General features: G+C 39.7%; 1 protein-coding gene across 4 annotated transcripts in view; it reads left to right on the forward strand.

Moving 5' to 3' along the window:
- Nucleotides 1-18,483: 18,483 nt before the first annotated feature.
- The window catches only part of SORBS2 (sorbin and SH3 domain containing 2), a 143,110-nt gene continuing 141,508 nt past the window's right edge, over nucleotides 18,484-20,085 (forward strand). For all 4 annotated transcript variants that reach the window (XM_046648463.1, XM_046648464.1, XM_046648465.1 and 1 more), the window contains exon 1: nucleotides 18,484-18,522. In XM_046648463.1, the coding sequence (XP_046504419.1) occupies nucleotides 18,499-18,522 (24 nt within the window). In that variant the 5' untranslated portion in view covers nucleotides 18,484-18,498. The remainder of the gene's footprint in view (nucleotides 18,523-20,085) is intronic.

The following is a 20,085-nucleotide window of genomic DNA, read 5'->3' on the forward strand; positions in this document are numbered from 1 at the left end:
CCTATATTTCTCTATTTTTGCCTAGGGCCCAAAACTTCCATAAACAGTAAATTAGAAAAGAAAACTTATTTAGTTCTTTAGCAGAGAAATACCTATTATAAACCTGCATTCAGGATCATTTTTGCAGTGTGTATCATTCCACGAGGCATTGTTACATACAACTCTTAGAACCTACTAAATGTGATATTTGCTCTTTAAACTATTAAGTAATTTGTGATTAAGCTTTATGAGATTTTGTAATGGGGTTTGAATCTAGCAGTGAATAAGCACATTTTTTTGCCTCTTTAACCTTGGTTTGGGATAATAGATTGGAAAGAAAGGATTTCTATTTTAAGATGCTCTGTGCGATAAATGTATGAAAGTGATTTCATAACAAAGAGGCAATCCTCTTAGTTGCCACAGGACCATGGAAAGCAATGCATGGTTCAATATACACATTTCCAGTTAACATGATACTATGCAAAGAAAGGACTGCCTATATTTAATATAAATGTTTCACTCTATAACTTAACATTTCTTGAAATTTAATGTATTCAAAACATTTACAAACACACAACTATTCCTTAATTTTTACACTTAACACTTAGATATCACAGGGGAAAATCTCAGCGATTCTTCATTACCATTTGGCAGGAATCAATGCTTATTTTTGAGAATTTTTGTTTTGATTTTTTCTATCTGTTTTATCCATAGAGTCATTCCAATCGCTAAAATGGAAAAGCTGGAAGACATCACCATCTTTTAAGGGTTTTGACAAATGATGGATAATATTGAATGATTTTTTTTGTTTTTTTATGACAAGTAATTTTACACGTAGTCTGAAAATCCAGCACAAGCCTAAAGTTCATCATTTTAAATCATAAAATTCACAGAAAAGGTATTTTCTGTTTTTAGGTAAAGGCCATGAAAGTATATAAAAATATTTAAAAGGAAAATCATAAACACATTGAGAGAAATTGTAAAGTTCTAATAACAGAAAGAGTAACCGAATTTCCTCGTGTCATTGCCACTGAAGCTGAAAACCAAATATGTATTACATAATTAATGTGAAGAAATATTTGGAAACAAATATGAGAAAAGACTTCCACATTACTGGCATTATACACTGTTGATTCTCTGATTTTCATTAGCATCTCTTTTTCTTTGCCTTCAATGACAGTGGAGGATTTTCCTTCAACCTCTCTGATTACTCTTGAATTCTGCATACAGGTGCTTCCTTCTTTGCTTGACCTTAAACTTACTCCCTCGGGTTCTGTCCCTCTTGTCTAATCTCCCTTGAGTTCACCTGTTTCCTCCTTTATGATAATCCTACAATCTACTTCTGTCCCTGATCTGTCTCACGAGTTCCAGACTCACATGGCCAAGTAACAGGTAAACATCTCAATGAATGTCTTCAGAGTACCTAAAATTCAATACTTCTAAAATTAATCGTCTTCCAGCTCCCAATCTGCTCTTCTTCCCCAGGGTTATCTTTTAATAATTGTGTCACCCAGTTACTCAGGATTAGAATCTTAAACAAACATTCAAAGTTTTCTTCATACCAACTTAGTCACTACTCATTGATTCTGTCTGCGCACACATCTTCATTTCACCCCTTGCCTTAACTACAAGGCTGCTGCAACATTCTTAACTAGGATTTCTCAGTAGCGTCCTGACCAGTCTTTTCATCCATTCTCTTTGCCTTCCAGTCTCATCCCTGGAAGCCAGAGAGTTATTTTACCAAAATAAACAGGCTTTTGTGTAGACTTCCCATCTACCAAATTCTCCTTCATATAGCAAAAGCATTCTCTTTGCTTTCTCTTCAAGCTAAAGGACCAGGAAAGATGATGAGGTCAGCCAATGGAGGTAAATTCAGTGCACAGTATTTAGGCATAAATAGCCCTGTGTTCCCAGATAAAAGGCAGAGCTGGCAACTTTTCCAGACTCATTCGTAAGGAAAGGGTGTGGCTCACTTTGCCAGATGTGGAACAGAGGTCCAAGGTCAGTCCCATTACTTCTCCCAAAGAACCCTTTTCCTCAGATTCTCCTTCTGACAGAGTAATGACAATGTTCACAAACCACCTGTTTCATTGCCAAATATTATGACTGATGTGATGGTTGCAGGGAAATGCTAAATGATAAACGGTTTGTTTAGAAAAATTGAACTATAGTCAGAATGCAAAGTTTTAAACCACAAACTCCATATGATTCATATGTGATAGTGAAAGAAGTCTTTAAGAAATAAAGGACTGAAGCAATATAAAAAGATCCTTAGGACAATATTTCATTCAATGAATATGAAGTTGCTTAAGGCATTAAAAGTCGTCATCTGTGGTCACTTAAAACGCTATTTGGTTTTACTCGTAAACTCCTAATTTCCTTCCTTTCTGATTTATATGTAGACCATTTTTCTTAAATATAAGCACAGCCAAGTGTTAAATGTACGAGGCTATAATGTTCAGTAAAAACAAGGGATGGAATTGTACACTGGGACAGCATAAAGGTCCCACTCATTGAATTATTACTGTAATTTAAATATAACTTTATCTGATTAGCAAGATATGAAGAATGAAATTCTGAATACCAATCTTCAGGATCCTTTCACATTTATGGCATCATTGATCTTTATGTAATTTAATCGATAATCATTTGTTGAGCGTCTACCTGGTGCTCTGTCCTGGCCTTCGTGGCAGTTCCTGAGGACGTCTTTCTCCCCTCATGGAGCTTACAGTGTAACGGGAGACAGATATTGAAAGGTAATTGCCCAAGTAGCCACATAATTAAAACTGTAATAATAGCTATGAAAGAAAAATTCAGGAAGCTATGAGGGCAGAATCTAAAATTTTGAGAACCAAGGGTCAATGACCAAAAGACTTCTGGATTTGGAACTTAGTGAAATTATTAGGAAGTTGAATTACTCAGGGCAGAATTCACAAGAGGAGTTGCACCATGCCTAGAATGAGAGCCCCTTTTGTCAGTAGTTGAGAGTGAAGATTAAAGAGAAATGGGTATGATTCCTCTAAAAACAGATATATCAGGCATGACCAGAAACATCTACTCTCTAGATACAAGTGAATTTATGTAATGGCCTTTGACTCCTGGAGAAAATATCTTTGGAAAGATAGCTAGCTGGAGTGATATATATAAATTCTCCATGGATTATAGAGAAAGTGTTGTGTTTGTTCCTATTTAAATATTGGGGTATGATTTTATAGATGAATGTGACTTTGAGAAAAACTTGTTTGAGCCTTGAGTAAGGATTTTCAAGATAAACACCCAAGGAAAGATCTAACAGAGGGATATTGAAACAAAATTTCTCAATGAATAAAGACCTTACTGATTGCAGCTATGAATTCAAGTATTTTAACATATGTTCAAGTGTTTACTTTAAGGCATGTAAGGAGTTAAAAGTGAAAGAAAATGTTTAAAGTTTTCTTCCTCACTTTGAACTACATTTCAAAGAAATACATAATTTCAACATAAAAGATACATTTCCTCCATAGACCAACAAAAATGTGTGTATGTGTGTATAAGTTAAATCTTGTGGTTGGGGTTATAGCTGTTAATTTTTATTATGTAACCGAAATAGCAATCATTTAAAATATTTTCTGCCTTAATAGTGTGGTAACAAATTATTCAGGATGGAATTGATAATTTTTTCTTTTACTCTTTATCCTCTCATTCACATTTTTGAAATTGGCAACAAGGCTAATTTATTTAAGGATGTCAGTGTTTTCAGACAAAAATATCCGTGTGCAACAAAGAAGAGAGAAATGTGATTTGTTTGTTTTTTTAAAGATTGGCACATGAGCTAACACCTGTTGTCAGTCTTCTTTATTTTTTCTCTTCTTCTCCCCAAAGCTCCCCAGTACACAGTTGTGTATTCTGGTTGTGAGTGCCTCTGGTTGTGCTATGTGGGACGCCACCTGAGCATGACCTGATGAGCAGTGCCGTGTCCGTGCCCAGGATCCGAACCAGCGAAACCCTGGGCCGCCGAAGTAGAGCGCCAGAACTTAACCACTCGGCCGTGGGGCCGGCCCCAGAAATGTGGTTTTTAATGCATCACACGTTTTTATTTTTCTGGATGTGTCCATGAACTCACATTTGTAAAAGGCAGCTGAACACTTTTACAGCATTTCTTTTCCAGGGATCAGTATTGCTCTAGAAGATGCTGTTGAAATTGCAAAGTGGATGTCTGTATAGATTTTGTTGACTTTTCAAATTATTCCTTTCTCACGTTTGGCTGAACCATGGACAGTAACAAAAAGTAATGAGACTAATAAAAGATAAATCATTTCCAATTCAGTGAATATTAAACAAAGTACATGTAGTTGTTCCTGATGTGAGTCAAGCCTGAGAGTTGGGAAATCTGGGCACGGATAGGAAATGGGAATATGTTGGATAAAGTAGAAATCAAAGCACCTGTTGGGAGTCCCCAAAGCGGTGCCATCCTTGAGCATACACCATTTCAATGAGCCAACTTGCAGTGGAAAATAGAAATTTGCTACATAGGAATATCAAAGTGCTCTGGCATAGAATATTTTATAGAAGCTCAAGATCGAACCTTAATTGGTTGCTAAAGTTGACTTAGAATATTGATAACAAATAGAGGATTTAGCAAAATGTGATAAACTTTGAAATAATTAATCTAATAGTAACATACGACCATGAAAACAATGAATAGAATTATAACTATGTAATCTTATGGATTTATTCTATCAATTTACTATCTGAAATATCACCATCTCTCTTTGGATATTTATCATTGGGGATAATATTCTAGAGCATTCATTCAAAGCACAACTAAATCTTATCGAATTATTCCATTTTCCACATTCTTTAAAAATTGTGAAGGAAAACAACCTTTCAACCCCTGGGAACTCTGTTTCAGAGATTTCTTAGGTTTTCACTAATTCAGTCCTTCACTTTTATGGGATTTTTGTGAATTGTTGTAACAATGTTCTCTCTATGCGCTGTCATTAAATATGCCATATCATATAGTCTTGCAGCTCAACCCTCAGAGAAAGGCATTCTCTCTTCCCTTCCAACACACACGAAAACCTTGTTTTGTTACGAGATATATCACATGGAGCACCTAACCCTCATCTCTAAAAAGAGGAACAGAACCTGATAATGTGTGGTGCTATAAGAATTACCAAGGGAAAAGCAATCAACTCTTTGAGGCTATTGCTTAAAAGGTGCTTTCCTTATATTAGGCAGAAATAGTTTAACTCCCACTTCGTATCTTTAAGCAAGAAGATGTTGTCTTTCCTGCAGGCTTTTGGCGTACCGCAGGACATGCTTCATTTCCAAACTCAGAAAGACAGACATCCTCACCACTCTAGAGACAGCTAGTCTGTTCACTCACACAGATTTAACCTGAGCATCTTCTAGGGGCAGAACACTGTTCTGAGTGTTTGGAACGCATCAGTGAACAAGACTGGTCAAAACTCCTGCCCTCAAAGAGCTTACATTCCCGTGGGGAGAAGCCAACACTAGACGATAAATATAATAAGAAATTACACAGTAGGTAAAAAATGAAAGAGTGCTTTAAAAATATAGCACGGTAAAGGGGATCTGGAGAATATGTGGAAGAGAGTGTGGCTTAGAGTTTTAAATGTTGAGCAAAGCACTTGAAGGAGATGAGGAGTGGTCCATGTGACTGTCCTGGGGAGATGTGCTCTAGGCAGAAGGAGCTCCCTCTGCAAATGCCCTAAGGTGGCCATGGCTCCCCTGTGTGAGGGACAGTAAGGCCAGTCTAGCTGCAGCCAAGAGAGAGAAGGCGAGAGCATTGGGCGATGAGATCAGAGAGGCACAAAAGGGTCACTCTGGCTGCTGCATGGAGAATCGTCTGTGAGAAGGGAAAGGTGGAAGCTGGGTGACGAATTAGGAAGCTAGTGCAATAGCCAGGTGAGAGGGGATGATGGCTTCGAACGGGGTGGAGATGGAGGAGGTGACAAGAAGTGGAACTTGGCAGTATCTTACAGTGTTTTACTAGAAGATGGGGTCCCCGAACAGCACGCTTCCTGCTTTTGCATGCAGTTCAATGAGGGAAGCATCCAAAAGTGGAGAAAGGGAAGCCCTCTTCAGGATCCAGCCCTGGGTGTGACCTGTGTTACTTGTAAGCACATGGAGCAGACGCTTTTTTGTAGGCTGACTATGTAGTTAAAATTATGCAGAATTTAGGCCATATTCCACAATGAGTTTGAGTTTTTGGGTGGCTTAAATATATATATATTTTTTAATTCTGTGGACTGACTGATATGATTTCTTTCTGGAGAATGAGCTTCCTAAAACCAGCATTCTAGAATAGAAGTCTTAACTGCATGAAATTTTCTCTTTATCAGAAATTGACTGCCTAGATTTTTGGAAAACATCATTAAAAATCCACATAAAGTAAACACCAAATTATACTGTACCATGTAAGTACAGGGGAAAAGTTTAATTTGGCTTACAATAATCTTTAAATCTTACAGAGATACACGTTCTGATGTGAATAATGATTTTTTTTTTTTTTTTTTGCTGAGGAAGATTCACCCCGAGCTAACATCCATACCAATCTTCCTATATTTTTTTTAGTATGTGTGCTACCAGCACAGCATGGCTGCTAACAGAGCAGTGTAGGTCCATGTCTGGGAACTGAACCCTGGCTGCTGAAGTGGAGCACGCCAAACTTAACCACTAGGCCACTGGGGCTGGCCTGTGAATAATGATTTTTGATGACATAAACAAAATAACAGTCACGGGCTGGATTCAGAAGGGCTGCTGTTGAGCATCTTCTATTTGATATTCTTGGAACATCCTCTCTCCAAGATGCTATAAATGAAAATTTCAGCTGATTTAACTTCTAGTCTGCCAACCACCCGTCTAAATCATTTGCACACCATTAAAATTCCTGGATGTCTTCATTTGTTTCACATCGAGTTTCCTTGATTTAATGGTTACTTTAAAACATAACATTTGTAAAACTCCGGGACTTTTGTTTGTGTGTGTGTGTGTGTGTGTGTGTGTGTGTGAGAGGGAGATTGGCCCTGAGCTAACATCTGTCACCAATCCTCCTTTTTTTTGAGGAAGATTAGCTGTGAGCTAACATCCGTGCCCATCTTCCTCCATTTTACATGTAGGACGCTGCCACAGCATGGCTTGATAAGCAGTGCGCAGGTCGGCACCTGGGATCCAAACCAGTGAACCCCAGACTGCCAAAACAGACCATGCAAACTTAACCACTACGCCACCAGCCCAGCCCCTTGTTTTGCATTTTAATCCATGTATTATCAGATAATATTTACTTCAGATCTGTTTACATTCAAAGTTGACGTTCAAAGTTGAATTTGTTTCACATTTTCATAAATGTGACTGGATATGAGATTAGGATAAATGAGATGAACAAACAGAAGATTTTGACCCCAAGTGAGATATGAGGAATGAGAAGCCATTCCCTTCTTCATATATACTTCGAAAGAAAGTTCTTGAAAGAATGAATATGATTGTTCTTAGTTCAAAACAGCATTGATGGTGTGTCCTGCACAGAGTGATGTTTGCTGAATGATAAGAAGGTCAAAATGAGACCATTAGCCCTTGTGCTCAAGTTAATGAGTGGTCCAGCTCCTGCTTGATACCCAAATCTGGGTTTTCAACACACGTTGCTACTTCCAAGCTCTATGACAGTTTTCATCGTGCCATCTCCTCTGCTAATGTCTGCCAGTAAAAATGTGGCTGGCTGTGTTCAGGATCTGATGTTTATACCAAATTTCAAGTTGTAGTTTTTATGACTAGAAAACTCTTTGCGATAGTTCTAGTGCCTATTATATTCTTGTGACTTATCTCTTCAAATGCTTTAAGGGAGCATAATTCTGACACAGTCTAAGGACAGTGAAATTTATAGTCTCATTCCAGGTGACAGTGACTCTTCTCCATGTTAAGAGGAAGATGTGGGTGACACTGATCAAATCTTTCCCATAAACGAGACGTGATTGCTATGAGAAACAAGGCTGTCAGTCACAAAGGGTGAGGAGCATGATTGCTTGGAAGCCCTAGAGGATGGGCTGGGCTTGGAAACTGACGAGGTCTGTTTCTAAATGACTGCTTGGAACAGAGGCCTCCCCCTCCCACGCTCACCACCCACCCTCCACCGACCTGCACTGGATATTTAATTTTCTTGTGTTAAGTCACTAAAATGTGGGGGTTGTGGGTTACAGACATTGGCCAACCTTACACAGTTGGTGATACTGTAGAGCTACATACTTTATAATGTAATATGTCAACGTATCTTAATGGATTTTGTGATTATATATGAAGCTATATCTCTCATGGGTAAATTTTTTAGAAGATAGGTGAGTAATTTTAGAACCTCAGATCCAGTGGTGCCCTGATTTTAAAAGAACAGAAAAATCATCATAGAATTTAACTTTTAAATTCGATTTGAAGCTATTTAACTTACATAGATGTCTTTTGGGTTATGCTGATTAAATATTTCTGCCTTCTAAGAGGATGAATTATTCTATTGAAAGTAAAGAAGGCAAAAGATATTAATTTTTTTAATTCCACAAAATAAAATTATCCTTTTTACTTTATCAGAGAAAAATATTTTTATAAACAATCTTTAAAAATAGACTCGAACCTGTCAAATTCCAAAGCAGTACCCCAATTAAAATTTGCCAGATTAAATTTTTAGAAAGCGTATTTTACCTTGAACTTCTCAATGAATTAAAATAAGTTAAAGGAAATTTAAGATTGCTTGGTACAAAGTACATTATATTGAATCCTTATGCAATTTATAATTCTCCTTTTTTTTTTTTTTTTACCACAACCTGTCTTTTAAAAGCGACTTCCAAACAATTCTTCATCATCACTGAATGACTTAGGGATATGAAAAATGTTAGTGGTGGTGTTAAAATGGCCATAGATCTATACCCACATGCCCAAAACCTTTCTTTTGTATTCGTGGGTCAGTATCCTATAGAAGCATAGTGGATACAGAGTTAAAATCCGTTCATTAAGTCTAATTAGGATCAAATATTTATTATGCACCAGTAGCCACCCTAAGTGTACTTCCCGGGATGGAAACTGTTTGTGGCTAATGTGCTGTAGCAACCCATAAAGTGCTCATGGCTGCGTCAACTGGTTCTGAGATGGGTCCCCTCCTTGTGGAATGTCTTTCATCTCAGTAGCTGCTTTATATAATTTGGCTGGAGTTTCCCTTAGTATTCTCAATGTGCCATGTTAATGCCAATTTAAAGATCAAATATTATGAATAATAGACATGCACTGTTTGCTTGTCTGATAAGTATCCATTACTTACCTCGAAAGGGCTCCAGATTCTTCAGGAAATACATTTTGTCTTGACTAAACAGGTCAGAATTCATTAGCAGTTTGGAAAGACAAATATGAAATAGGACCAGTAGCTGGGTTTAATTAAGTTGTCACTTCTTTCAATCTTTTCTTTAAGGCAATTTTCCACTCATTATATGCGAATTCTTTCTGAAAAGGACTGTGCTCAGCATATCATTGCTTTCCAATGGCATGATTTTGATGGAAGTATTTTCAGTTTATTAAAAAAGGATGATGAAGCTGAATATATTCTTCAAAAGTCTTGCAGTAGATATATATATATTAAATTCTAACCACAATAATAATTGTTGCTTAAATTTATGTTTAACAAATGCACAACATTAACCTTTTCGAACTGTACAGTACCATTTGCAACTAAGTAATTTCATTTATCGTTAAGAGAGTGTTCTGTTTTCACTTGGATCCTCTAGGTTAGGTTTCTCAACCTTGGCACTATTAATATTCTGGGCCAGATAATTCTTTGTTGTGAGGGTCTCTGCTGCACACTGTCAGCTGTTTAGCAGCATCCCTGTCCTCTACCCACTGGATGCCAGTTAGCATCCTCCTCCACTCCCCAGTTGTGACATCCAGAAATGTCTCCAGATTGTCAGATGTTCCCTGGGGAGCAAAACTGCCATGGCCTTAGATAATAAGACCACTGCCTTAGATAATAAAATATCCCTAAATTTCACCTCCACGTGAAGGTGATTTTGCTTATTTTTAGATACTGACTTTAGTAAAAACCCTTCTCCAAAGCATCTTAGACTTTTTGTCCCAATTGTTCTGTGCCTAAGCTTCTCCCGGGGGATGTTGGGCATCTTTCCTTGGCTTCCTTTCTCTCCGTATTCCCTCTCTTCTCATGTGCATGTGTACGTGTGAACACGTGCACTTTGTCTCTGTTGTAATCAACATGTATCAACTGCATTCAGAACGCCTCAACCATCTTCTGAGGACCCCTGGGCCGCTGCCTCTCCTGCCCCTCCCAGCGCTCAATCCATCCTCCTCAAGCTTGGTCAGAGATGGACTTTGCCTAAGGATGCCTATTTCTTGCCCCTTTTGCCACCTAATTTAGAAAAATATCAAAGACAATCGCCCAACTTCTGTTCATCTCACTTTTTCTTGGGCCAGTCTTGTTCCAGTTTGTCACCAGTCTTCTTCATTCCTTGATTCTCAGCACTGGTTTTTACATCCAGACTGACTTCAATACTTATATTCTTTTCAAGTAGTTCATTTTTCCTCCTTACCCCAGCCTCGGTGTTAAGTGGAGCATGGACTTCTCTCTTTTCCGCATTCATACAGTAGTCAGGGCTAACAGCATTCCTTTAGCAATTAATTTAGGTGCCCCTGTTCTGTAACAATCCCTCTGTGGTTTGTTGGGGGCTTTGTTTAAATCCTGTGTCATGAGACATATTTCATATGGTTTGTTTTGTCTCCCCAAACAAGGCTATATGCTTTTTGAGACAGAAACCATGTTGTAAATTTTTTACATCCCTTTAGGTGCCTTGTATACAATGCCTTATATATATAGTGGGAATTTGATTGCTATTTGCTCATGTGATTTGAATTTCAACAGCCACCTAAGGTCGAGGAGAAGAAGAGAGAGAAATGATATCAAAAGAAAAAAAAAAAGAGAGAGAGAGAGAAAGGAATAAGTGCTCCTAAGTAGCTTTAAATTTACCCCCAAATTTCAAAATATAAGTTAAAGTCAAAAGAACAAAGTAAAAAGCCACATATTCTCATTCAAATTCTCACATTCTTGAGCACTACTCACCACACCAATAGGGAGCATTTAATTCTCAAACAGGAAATGTGGTTGAAAGGGTTGTTTGTCTGTTACTTTGGAATTAGCTCAGTTATTTTCCACATGGTACAAAAAAATGATGCAAAGAGTACACCAACTTTATCAGTAAACTTCAATAAAGATCAAATGTTGGGGACTCCTCAGCAGCCTTGATCCATTCTAGAGCTTTCTATGGTGCCGTATGACTGGGGCATACTGATCATCTTAGCTATTATGTTATGACAGGTAAAATGATGCTATTGAATTTGTGAGCTCCTTTTCAAATATGTGATTTGAGGGGAGCAGATTCTGAATGCAAGTATGCTCTATGTTCTTGATATTTCCCAATGGGAAAGAAACAGGATTACCCATTTGATGGTGATGAATTTAATCAGGATTTTATAATTTATACATACTTGAGATATACAGTTGACACTTAACAATGATACTTTGTATCTTCCTTTTTATTTACACATGGGGAAAAGCTTCAGAAGTATTAAATAACTTGCTCAAAGTCACATGTCTAGTAAGTGACAGAGCAGGGATTCTAACCAGAGTTTTTGTAACACTCCAGGATCCAGGATCAGTCTACGACAACATAGAGTCTCTCCATAATATATTGATGGGATCAAAGGGAGGCATTTGTGTGTATCCATATAAGTCATATTTGAAGAGTTTACTATTTCCCCAATGAATACACTTAGCAACCAGCCCAACCAGTGTTTGTAGATCGAAAACGAAGCCATAGCAGCCAGCTGGGGCAGCAGGCGAGCAACACTCCCCAAAGAATAGCTTCTAATTTTTTCATTTCTAAGGAGATAATGGGCATACACTTGGACTACACTTGCTTTCTTTTTTTGGTTGCATTAAAGGATTTGGTCTCCATGCCTGTATCTGTTTTGTTTAGATGAGCCATGGAAAGTCTTCCATTGTATTTGTAAACTCCTGGCAAACCAGTCTACTCTGGCCCATTCTGCTTTTGCCTCTGAAACGTCTTCCAAATTACTTCCTTATATGTTAATGCATACCTTGAACTAATACATCTTTCCAGTTTCTTCCCTTCATAAAATTCAACTAGCCTAAGAGTCCACATACCCTAAGATTACACAACTTAATGGATTTATCTCTAATTGTGGCCCAGAATCGCCAGGCATCAGAGGTCTGTGTGATTAACTGATTGGTATCCAATAAGTTCTAGTGTCCAATCTCATCAAGATTTCAGGTGAAAATGTGCTTTTCTTTCTTCTTTTCTTTCCTGTGGTTGCTTAATACAACAGGAGGGCTCTATCCCCTTCTCCCTTAAGGCTGACTTTCAGTGGGATATCAAGAAGGCGGGAAGCTCAAAGCAATTAAACCTTCTCTGATGGTCTCTGCTGTTCCCGGATGTGGCTCAGAGCGGGGACAATTCCTGGGAGCTGTTTTTACTTGGCAGCATCAGGCTTTTGTGCCGCTAGCTGTGGTGCTCAGGCAATTCCAGACCTCAGTGGTTTTTGCAGTAGCAACTTACACTGACTGTCCCAGTGCTTCTCTCGTCCTTGGATGGCCTGGAGCGGCTTCGGCATCCCAGGAAGGCTGGGCAGTTCAGCGTCCTCCCTTGGCACCACCTCTAGAGATTGACTTATGGCATGTAGTTGCTGATCCCTGCTGGTGGCTGTGGAATTCCATGGCTTTATCAAGGACCAGTTTTTATTAATAGGGTCTTGCTCAAAGTTCCCTATATGTGCATTAAAAAAAAAAGCAAGCCGTAACTGTAGCAAGCAGAGCTATATTTCTAAACACCTTTGTGGCCACTGTCTGCCCTGCTCTGAGAAAAGAACACTATCTGAGTTTGGGGTACTTGCATTCTTCTTCAGGTTCTCTTCCAAGCGTATTGGAGGTGGAGCTCCTCATTTCTTCAGGTGGAAAGATGCTTCTTCTTGTAGTAGGGCACAGGAGCTCATCAATAAATTAGGCTCCAGAAACAGCCCAGGGAAATCTGATAGCTGCCAAAGGTAAAATGTAAACCAGCTCTAATAATAAGCCAGGTTTAGCTATCATTTTTCACTACATTACTTGGATTACAAACAACTGATGAATAAGCTCCCTAACAAAATCTAATTGGATTGGAAAATTACTTTGAAGTGGTTAACAAATCCACTTTATTTGTGCCTAAAATGTCACCAATGTCAAAACTGCGGATGCAAAATCCATAATAAATCTTCTCTCACCATTAGTTTTTAGCTCCTTAAGATTACCCATGGGACCTTACCTCGACAGCCTGGATTGGCTGCAGAGGGTGTTTTTGCTTTAATGTGCTGGGTGACCGTGCAATCCTTAAAGGGTTTCAATGCTCTGCTCCCCATCTCACCTTACTTCAAATCCCAGAGGCACATGTATGTATGGAAGGATTATATTGATAGACACTAAACTCTGAAAATATTTTCAAGAACAAGTTACATAAATCAAAGCCGGCATGATCCTGAAAGACTAAGCGCGTTCAAGCGGCAGATGTGGATGTATGAGGTTCCTGCAAATGGAGCCAGTCATTCCCACCAACCCCACTTCACACATCCTGAGGGCCTGAGCCACAGTTCGTGTCATCAGAGCCCAGTCCTCCCTGATGAGGCCAAGGACACAAGTCTGGATGCTGTGTGGTTAAATGCTAATTTCCTAGTTCCACAGGGTCGCTGGGAGCAGCTCTCTCTACCGCAGAGTGGACCACCACAAAACTCAGCAAGCTTTGTTACCAGCTCTTACCATAGCCTAGACCAAACTGGGGAGAAATGCAAGGGTCCCTGGTCCAGGAGACGGCAAAGGCCACGTCTTTCGCCACTCCAGGCACAGAGCAGTGCTTGCTGAGAGAGGAAAGGAGAAGTCATTGCTGTGATCACCTGTGGGTCTGACTCACCTGTCTGGGGCCGAGGTGGCGACCAGCAAGGGACCAGCAGTAGCACAGTCCTGGAACCTCCAGCTGTCCCTGAGAGAAGACAGAGTGCTCTCTCTTCCATGGGGCTCCTCCCGAGACAGGTCAGGCACCCCTGAGCACGCTGCCCAGGAGCTAGTACCCTCCAGTTCTTCCCAATCAGATCATCAAAAGTCTGTTCGAGCTCATATTCAAACATTTGCAACTAAATTCACATTATCGCATCACAAAGAAGTTGCATCCCCTGCTTATAGCTTCAAGTCTACGGGGTGCAACTAGCTTAGGAGGCAGTCTGGTCGACGGGGGAAGAAAGTCTCCTCACAAACTGGTGTTTTCTTACAGAACCCAACTCCATGTGAGAATGTTTTACTGGGCATTCCTAACCGCACGTCAATCCAGGGTGAACTTAGCTTGTCGCAGTTGGTTGTAGTTTGTCCTGGCCTGCAGCCACTGCCTCCCTTCCCAGTTAACTAACTCTAATCAGATAAAAGAGACCATGCATGTGGATCCATAGAAATCCATCACACTTCTGAAAACCAGCCCTAAAAACATGCCTTCTGGTGACGTCGCTGGAGGACTTTTCAGAAACAACCAAATGTGTTTGAATTATGTCACTAGGGATTACCTTTCTGTGACTTTTCAAGCCACTTGAGTGTAGAGAAAACGTTCCCTCCCATAAATCTTGCCTAAAGGCGACCCTGATGTAAAAAACCGCTTGCTGTGTTTCCCCCCATGCGTCTGTCACCGTGTTATTCCTTCTGTGATTTCTCCCTCCACTGCCTTCTCCATAGTCTGCAATGTAGAAAGGTATAGTTGAGGTTTGCTGATGAATGGAGACAAAAAAAATATGACCAGGAAGACATATTTATGAGAGCTGAGGCCATACCCCACTTTTCAGGAAGGCCAAAATGGCAGTAAGAGTCCCGGCCAGGAGATACATAGTAACCAAAGAGGTCATTGAAGCAGGCTTTCATCACATGAAATCTTCAGGCCGCCGAGGTGGTATCTTCAAATTGGATGTGTGTGTGAGTGTGTGTGTGGGTGTGTGTGCGCACAGAGAAGGTGTAGTATATGGTTAAAAATAAAATGTACCAGCTAAAGAAAGCCAAAAAGAGAAATGCTACTTGTCGGTTGCTACTTTGTTTTTACCTATGAAAATAATATTTAAATTTAAATTCTCTCCTAGTATTAAGCTAGTATTCTACTAATAAAATATAGTACACTGTAGATTAGAGTAATATGCTGATTGAGTGACACAGAAAAAAACTGGATCTGATACCCGCCCAGTGTTCTTGGGGCCCCTGGAAAAGGCTGCACGGGGCTACTATGTTTCCAAACCCTACAGGAATGCAGGAACTTATGCAATGGGGTGTACGGTTTTGAAACCTCCAGCACTCACGTGATCATAGGGCAATTGGATAGTTATAATAACGTCCAATGACGTGAACTTTTAGGAAACAGAAGTGGGAGACAGAATAACAAAAAAATAAAAAGAAGGAAAAGGAGAAGAGCAGGAGAGGGAGGAGGAAGCGGAAGAAGAATTAGAAGAAGGAAGAGGAGGAGGAAGAGGAGGAGGGGGAAGAAATGAAGTAGGAGGAGTAATACAAAGAATCTTAAAGTTTGTCTTGTCGAACCATTCGTTTGATTCCTGAACCATCTCTAACACAGAATTTTTGGGAGTGGGAGAAGGAAATGCAAAGTAACTGGATAGATTATTATGAAGCTAAAAAACAGTTCTAGACTCCTGGGTGTGTATACTGAAAGGAGTCAATAAATGTTGAATTTAGCTCTTTGTCTTCATCCTCAGGAGTGAAGGATAATGTGGAATAAACATTACAAGGCTCATGGCCTGGTTTGAGACTGCTTGCGACTGAGGGATTGTTTGTCCTGTTCTTCGTCATCCTAAGTAGCAATCAGGGATCTAGTGGGTATGCACGAGAGACTGAGTTAAAAACACTCTAGGTTTTTATACACTGGTGAAGTTTAGTGAGGTCAAGTGACTTGGCAATAGTAACTTTCCCCAAGCAGCACATTGTGATACTAGCTTGCCTCACTAGGATGCTACAAAAACATAATAACAAATGGGAGAGATTATAAAACTATGGTAACTTAGAAAGGACAGTGTATCTAATAAAGAGTAACAGTACAAAAGCTCCATCTTACCCCATCTGATCTTGAGATGGAAGGTTCAGATGTAGGGTGCTTTCGTAAATGGATGTGCATGAGATCCCTCTTCAGAAAACTGGAGCTGGTACCAAGTGTGCCCAAAGGGCTTGGAGCTGTTTGTCACCATGCTCAGTATGGCTGTTTAGAATTAAGGAGAGTGCTGACACATGCTGAAGGCTGTGCCGCTGTGGAGTGGTGTCACAGGGTGTACATATAGCTAGGGACTTTATAAGTACACATTCTCAGTTGTGTAATGCCACGCCAAATAACACAGGTCAAGGATTAGGAAATACTCAGAATCTACTTAATGCCAGATTCTTGAATAATTTTAAAAAATATTCCTCTCTGTTGACCTCTCTATATTTTCCCCCCTTCCCCCTTTTTCCTATAGCAGATATATCTTTATTTCCGATTTTTTAAACCTTTGCTAAAAGTTTATTATGGTAATAGCTAGCAACTCTTGGGTATTTACTACATCAAAGGCACTATGGTGACCAGTTGAGGTGAATTATCTTATTCAATCCTTGACATAAACTGCACCAGAATATAAACTCAATGAGAGCATGGATTCTTATCCTTTCTGGATTCTTCTGGATTCCTGTTGCCTGGGAGGTAGTAGGTCCTCCATAAATATTGGCTGAAGGAATAAACAAATGGATGAGTGATTGAAAGAACAACCTATCAAGTAGGTTCTATTTATCCCCATTTTGCAATGTGCAAGGTTAAGTGGCCAATCAATGATGGAGACAAGAAGCAAAGCCGGGCAGCCTGTCCCCACAGACAGTGCCCCAGGTGCGTCTAGGTTCTACCTGTGCACAGGTCAGTGGGTTTTGTTTCGCTTTTATTCACTGCTTGCTTTAGGACTTGAGGAGCACTGAAGTGCCAGCTGACAGGCTTGAAAGATAGGATTCTCAAGGGTTGTTTGAAATCCACACCCAATCTCTGGGAACAAGGGCTGGCCCCCAAGAACTAGAAGTTATTGTCTTCACCAAGAATGAGCAGAGAAAAAATGCTAGTGGGGCAAGTTAAATCAGACTAATGCAAGGGAGCTGAGATCCCAATCTCAGAGACAGGCAAGGGGGGTCGGTGGTCAGGAAGGGCCTCTAGCCTTGGAGGGACCAGAGGCTGCATCAAACTCCAGTGGTTCTGAAATGTAGGAGACAAGCCCACGTAGACCAGGATCAAGTGGAGGACCAGTTGGGGTGGGAGGCAATGAGCATCTTAATAAGCACCTCTAAAGCCAAGCATTCAAGTTTGCTCTTGGAAGCCAGCCAGTGTATGATTTGCGGCTAGTTAGTCCAACTTCATGGACCAGAAATAAAGCAAACAACAAAAACAAAAATGTTTTTTAGTTTGCTTTGTGTAGATTCCAGGGCAGTGTCCAATCGGGGCCACCAAAGCAAGGGTGTGTAATGAAGGGTAAGCAAGAGGGTGGGTCTAAGGCTTGACATGTGGCTCTAAAGCAGTGATAGGATTAGAGAAGCAGAAGGTATTTTTCATCCATTTCTCTCTGTTACTTTCGCTGCCTGTTTCTTTCTTGAGTCTTCTTGTTCTCTCTTACAACATGTTAAATTTTTCAAATGATGTTCCTCTTTAGTGTCATATTACACATTCTTGTATTTACAGACCACAGATCCTAATTTTTCAATTTTTAGTTAGACTTTCTCTACCCATTTTTGGGCTCTGATTTGACGCCAAAGAACCAGTACACTCAGTTAGAGCTGGTCTGAGGGGCTTATTTTGTGTTTTGGCCTCCCAGTGTCGCTCCATGCTATAGCGCAGACTGGGTGACCTTCGAGCCTTTACTTCACTGACTTCCAGCTTTCCTTTTGCCAGAGGCACAGATCATTCTTGTGATGGAAATGACCTTTTAGCAAAAGCAAAAAAGGAAAACCCAAGCCCCATAAATAACTTGGCCTGCCCACTCCGAAGTGATATTCCATAGGCTGAAGCTTCTGTGCCAGTTGACTTCTAACTGTGTGTATGTTTAGCTCTCTGCCATTTCTGTAAATGGCATCAGGCATGGCCTGGGCCCACAGTGCTGAGTGTGCTGACAGCGTGAGTAGGCTGTGCACGTGTGTCTGCTGGCCAGCATTGGCAAAGCCCGAGTTCAGTGTATAGACAAGACTGCCACTTCACTCTGCTCCAGTCCTGTAGAAGCCACACACAGCAGACTTGTATTTCTGTCAAGGGCTTCAGTTCTCCATCATCTATTTTTTATAGCACTGATACTAAACCAATTGCAGCAAATGAAGGGTATTATTTCTGACTTGGGTGCATCACGATGCTGAGTGGCCGTCCCTAGGAAGCAGGCTTGCTGTGTTGGGTTTTATTGTTTACCATGGGAGACCCAGTTCAACTAAACGTAAGTGTTTTGAGATGCTTGACATTTTCAAAATGTAACTCACTAATTCCCCCATGCGTGAAGGGGACAGGGTGGTGATGAGGTGGGACAGGGACGGAAATTTTATTTGGTACTGTTTGTAACAGGATGACAGTGGGTTGAAAACGAGCAAAACAATTTGCTACATCTGCCAGTTTCTCAGTATATCATTCATCTTTGAGAGAATCTTGGTTTGTTCTGAAACACCTTTATGACATTTGGAATCATTGTGCGATGTGTTCTCTCTGAACTGTTTGCATGTCCTCATCTCTACATGCTCTCCAAGTATAATCAGCTTGCAATTTTAGATTTTAAAAAGAGTGACAAAGACTTGCAAACCAGGAAGTTTAGAAGGAAGCATTTATAAAGGACCAGAGCCCCGTCCCGATCCCGAACACACACACACCTTCATACGCTAATGAACACACAGGGACTTTAAAAATTAACCAGCTAACTGGCAATAACATTATATATCAACTTAGAATGCTTTTTGTTGACAGTAGATTGACTTACAATGATTCATTAAATATCAATAACAAATGACCTTATACTAAGTTGCCCTGTGTTAAGTTTTAACTCTAGGGTATTTCACCAGATCGTTAGTGGTTTTATGAGAGCTAATGCCATACAATTTATTTCCCTATGAATATTGATCACATTTTAGGTGTACAGCTATTATTGCTTTTTCAAGCCTGTTTTTATTTTGTCCTATTTTCTTGACTCTAAGACTATTTATTTAGCTTTTTGGCTTTGTGAGTGTAATTACCATTTTTAGCTCATAAAAAACAAAATACCAAACCAACCCATACGAATTGCTACATTTCAGTGTTCCTGTGTGTCTGTGCTTTACCTAACAGCAAGATTAATAGGACACCAGAAATGGAAACAAGTCAGCTCTGGGCTGCATTATTCACTTTCTATTACACTTGACAGCTAATTTGCATGTTCACACTTTTTTAATGCTAGAGTTCTTGAAACCCTGACAGCTGAAACCTTCTAACTCCAGCTAAATATGCAAGCAAAGAATGGAACCCAGAGGGTTCCCTTGCATTGGTATCGTTTCCAAGGTATTATTTTGGTCAAAGACAGAAATTCATTCTTATTTAATGCTTTCTAGTAAAAAGGAATAGCTTGAGAGCAGTGAGAGAAGTAGAATTGAAAGTGTTCTAAAACAAGCCTGAACTTTCCCTTGAGAGTCACAGAAAGAATTCAAAGATCAAATATTTAATCAAAGTTAATTTAACAAAATCATATTAAGTAAAGATCCTTCTTTAGACTTATTGGTGGAATGTTTCAAATGCTTTTTCTATATAAAGAAATGTTTACTCCGATGGAGCAAGTGGCATTTTTATCCCCCAGAAAAATTATTTATTCTTAGAAAAGAAGAAATCCTGGACATGTAGCCAGATATGGGAAAAAATATTTAAGGGGTAACATTTTTTGGCATGAAATAGAAAGAAAAGAGTTTTTATGAAACACTTGGCAAAACAGAAAGCTTTAAAGTATTTCTAAATTTGCCCGGTTGCAAAATCACACAGCATGTTT

The sequence above is a fragment of the Equus quagga genome, chromosome 22, assembly GCF_021613505.1.
Source record: "Equus quagga isolate Etosha38 chromosome 22, UCLA_HA_Equagga_1.0, whole genome shotgun sequence".
NCBI lineage: Eukaryota > Metazoa > Chordata > Mammalia > Perissodactyla > Equidae > Equus > Equus quagga.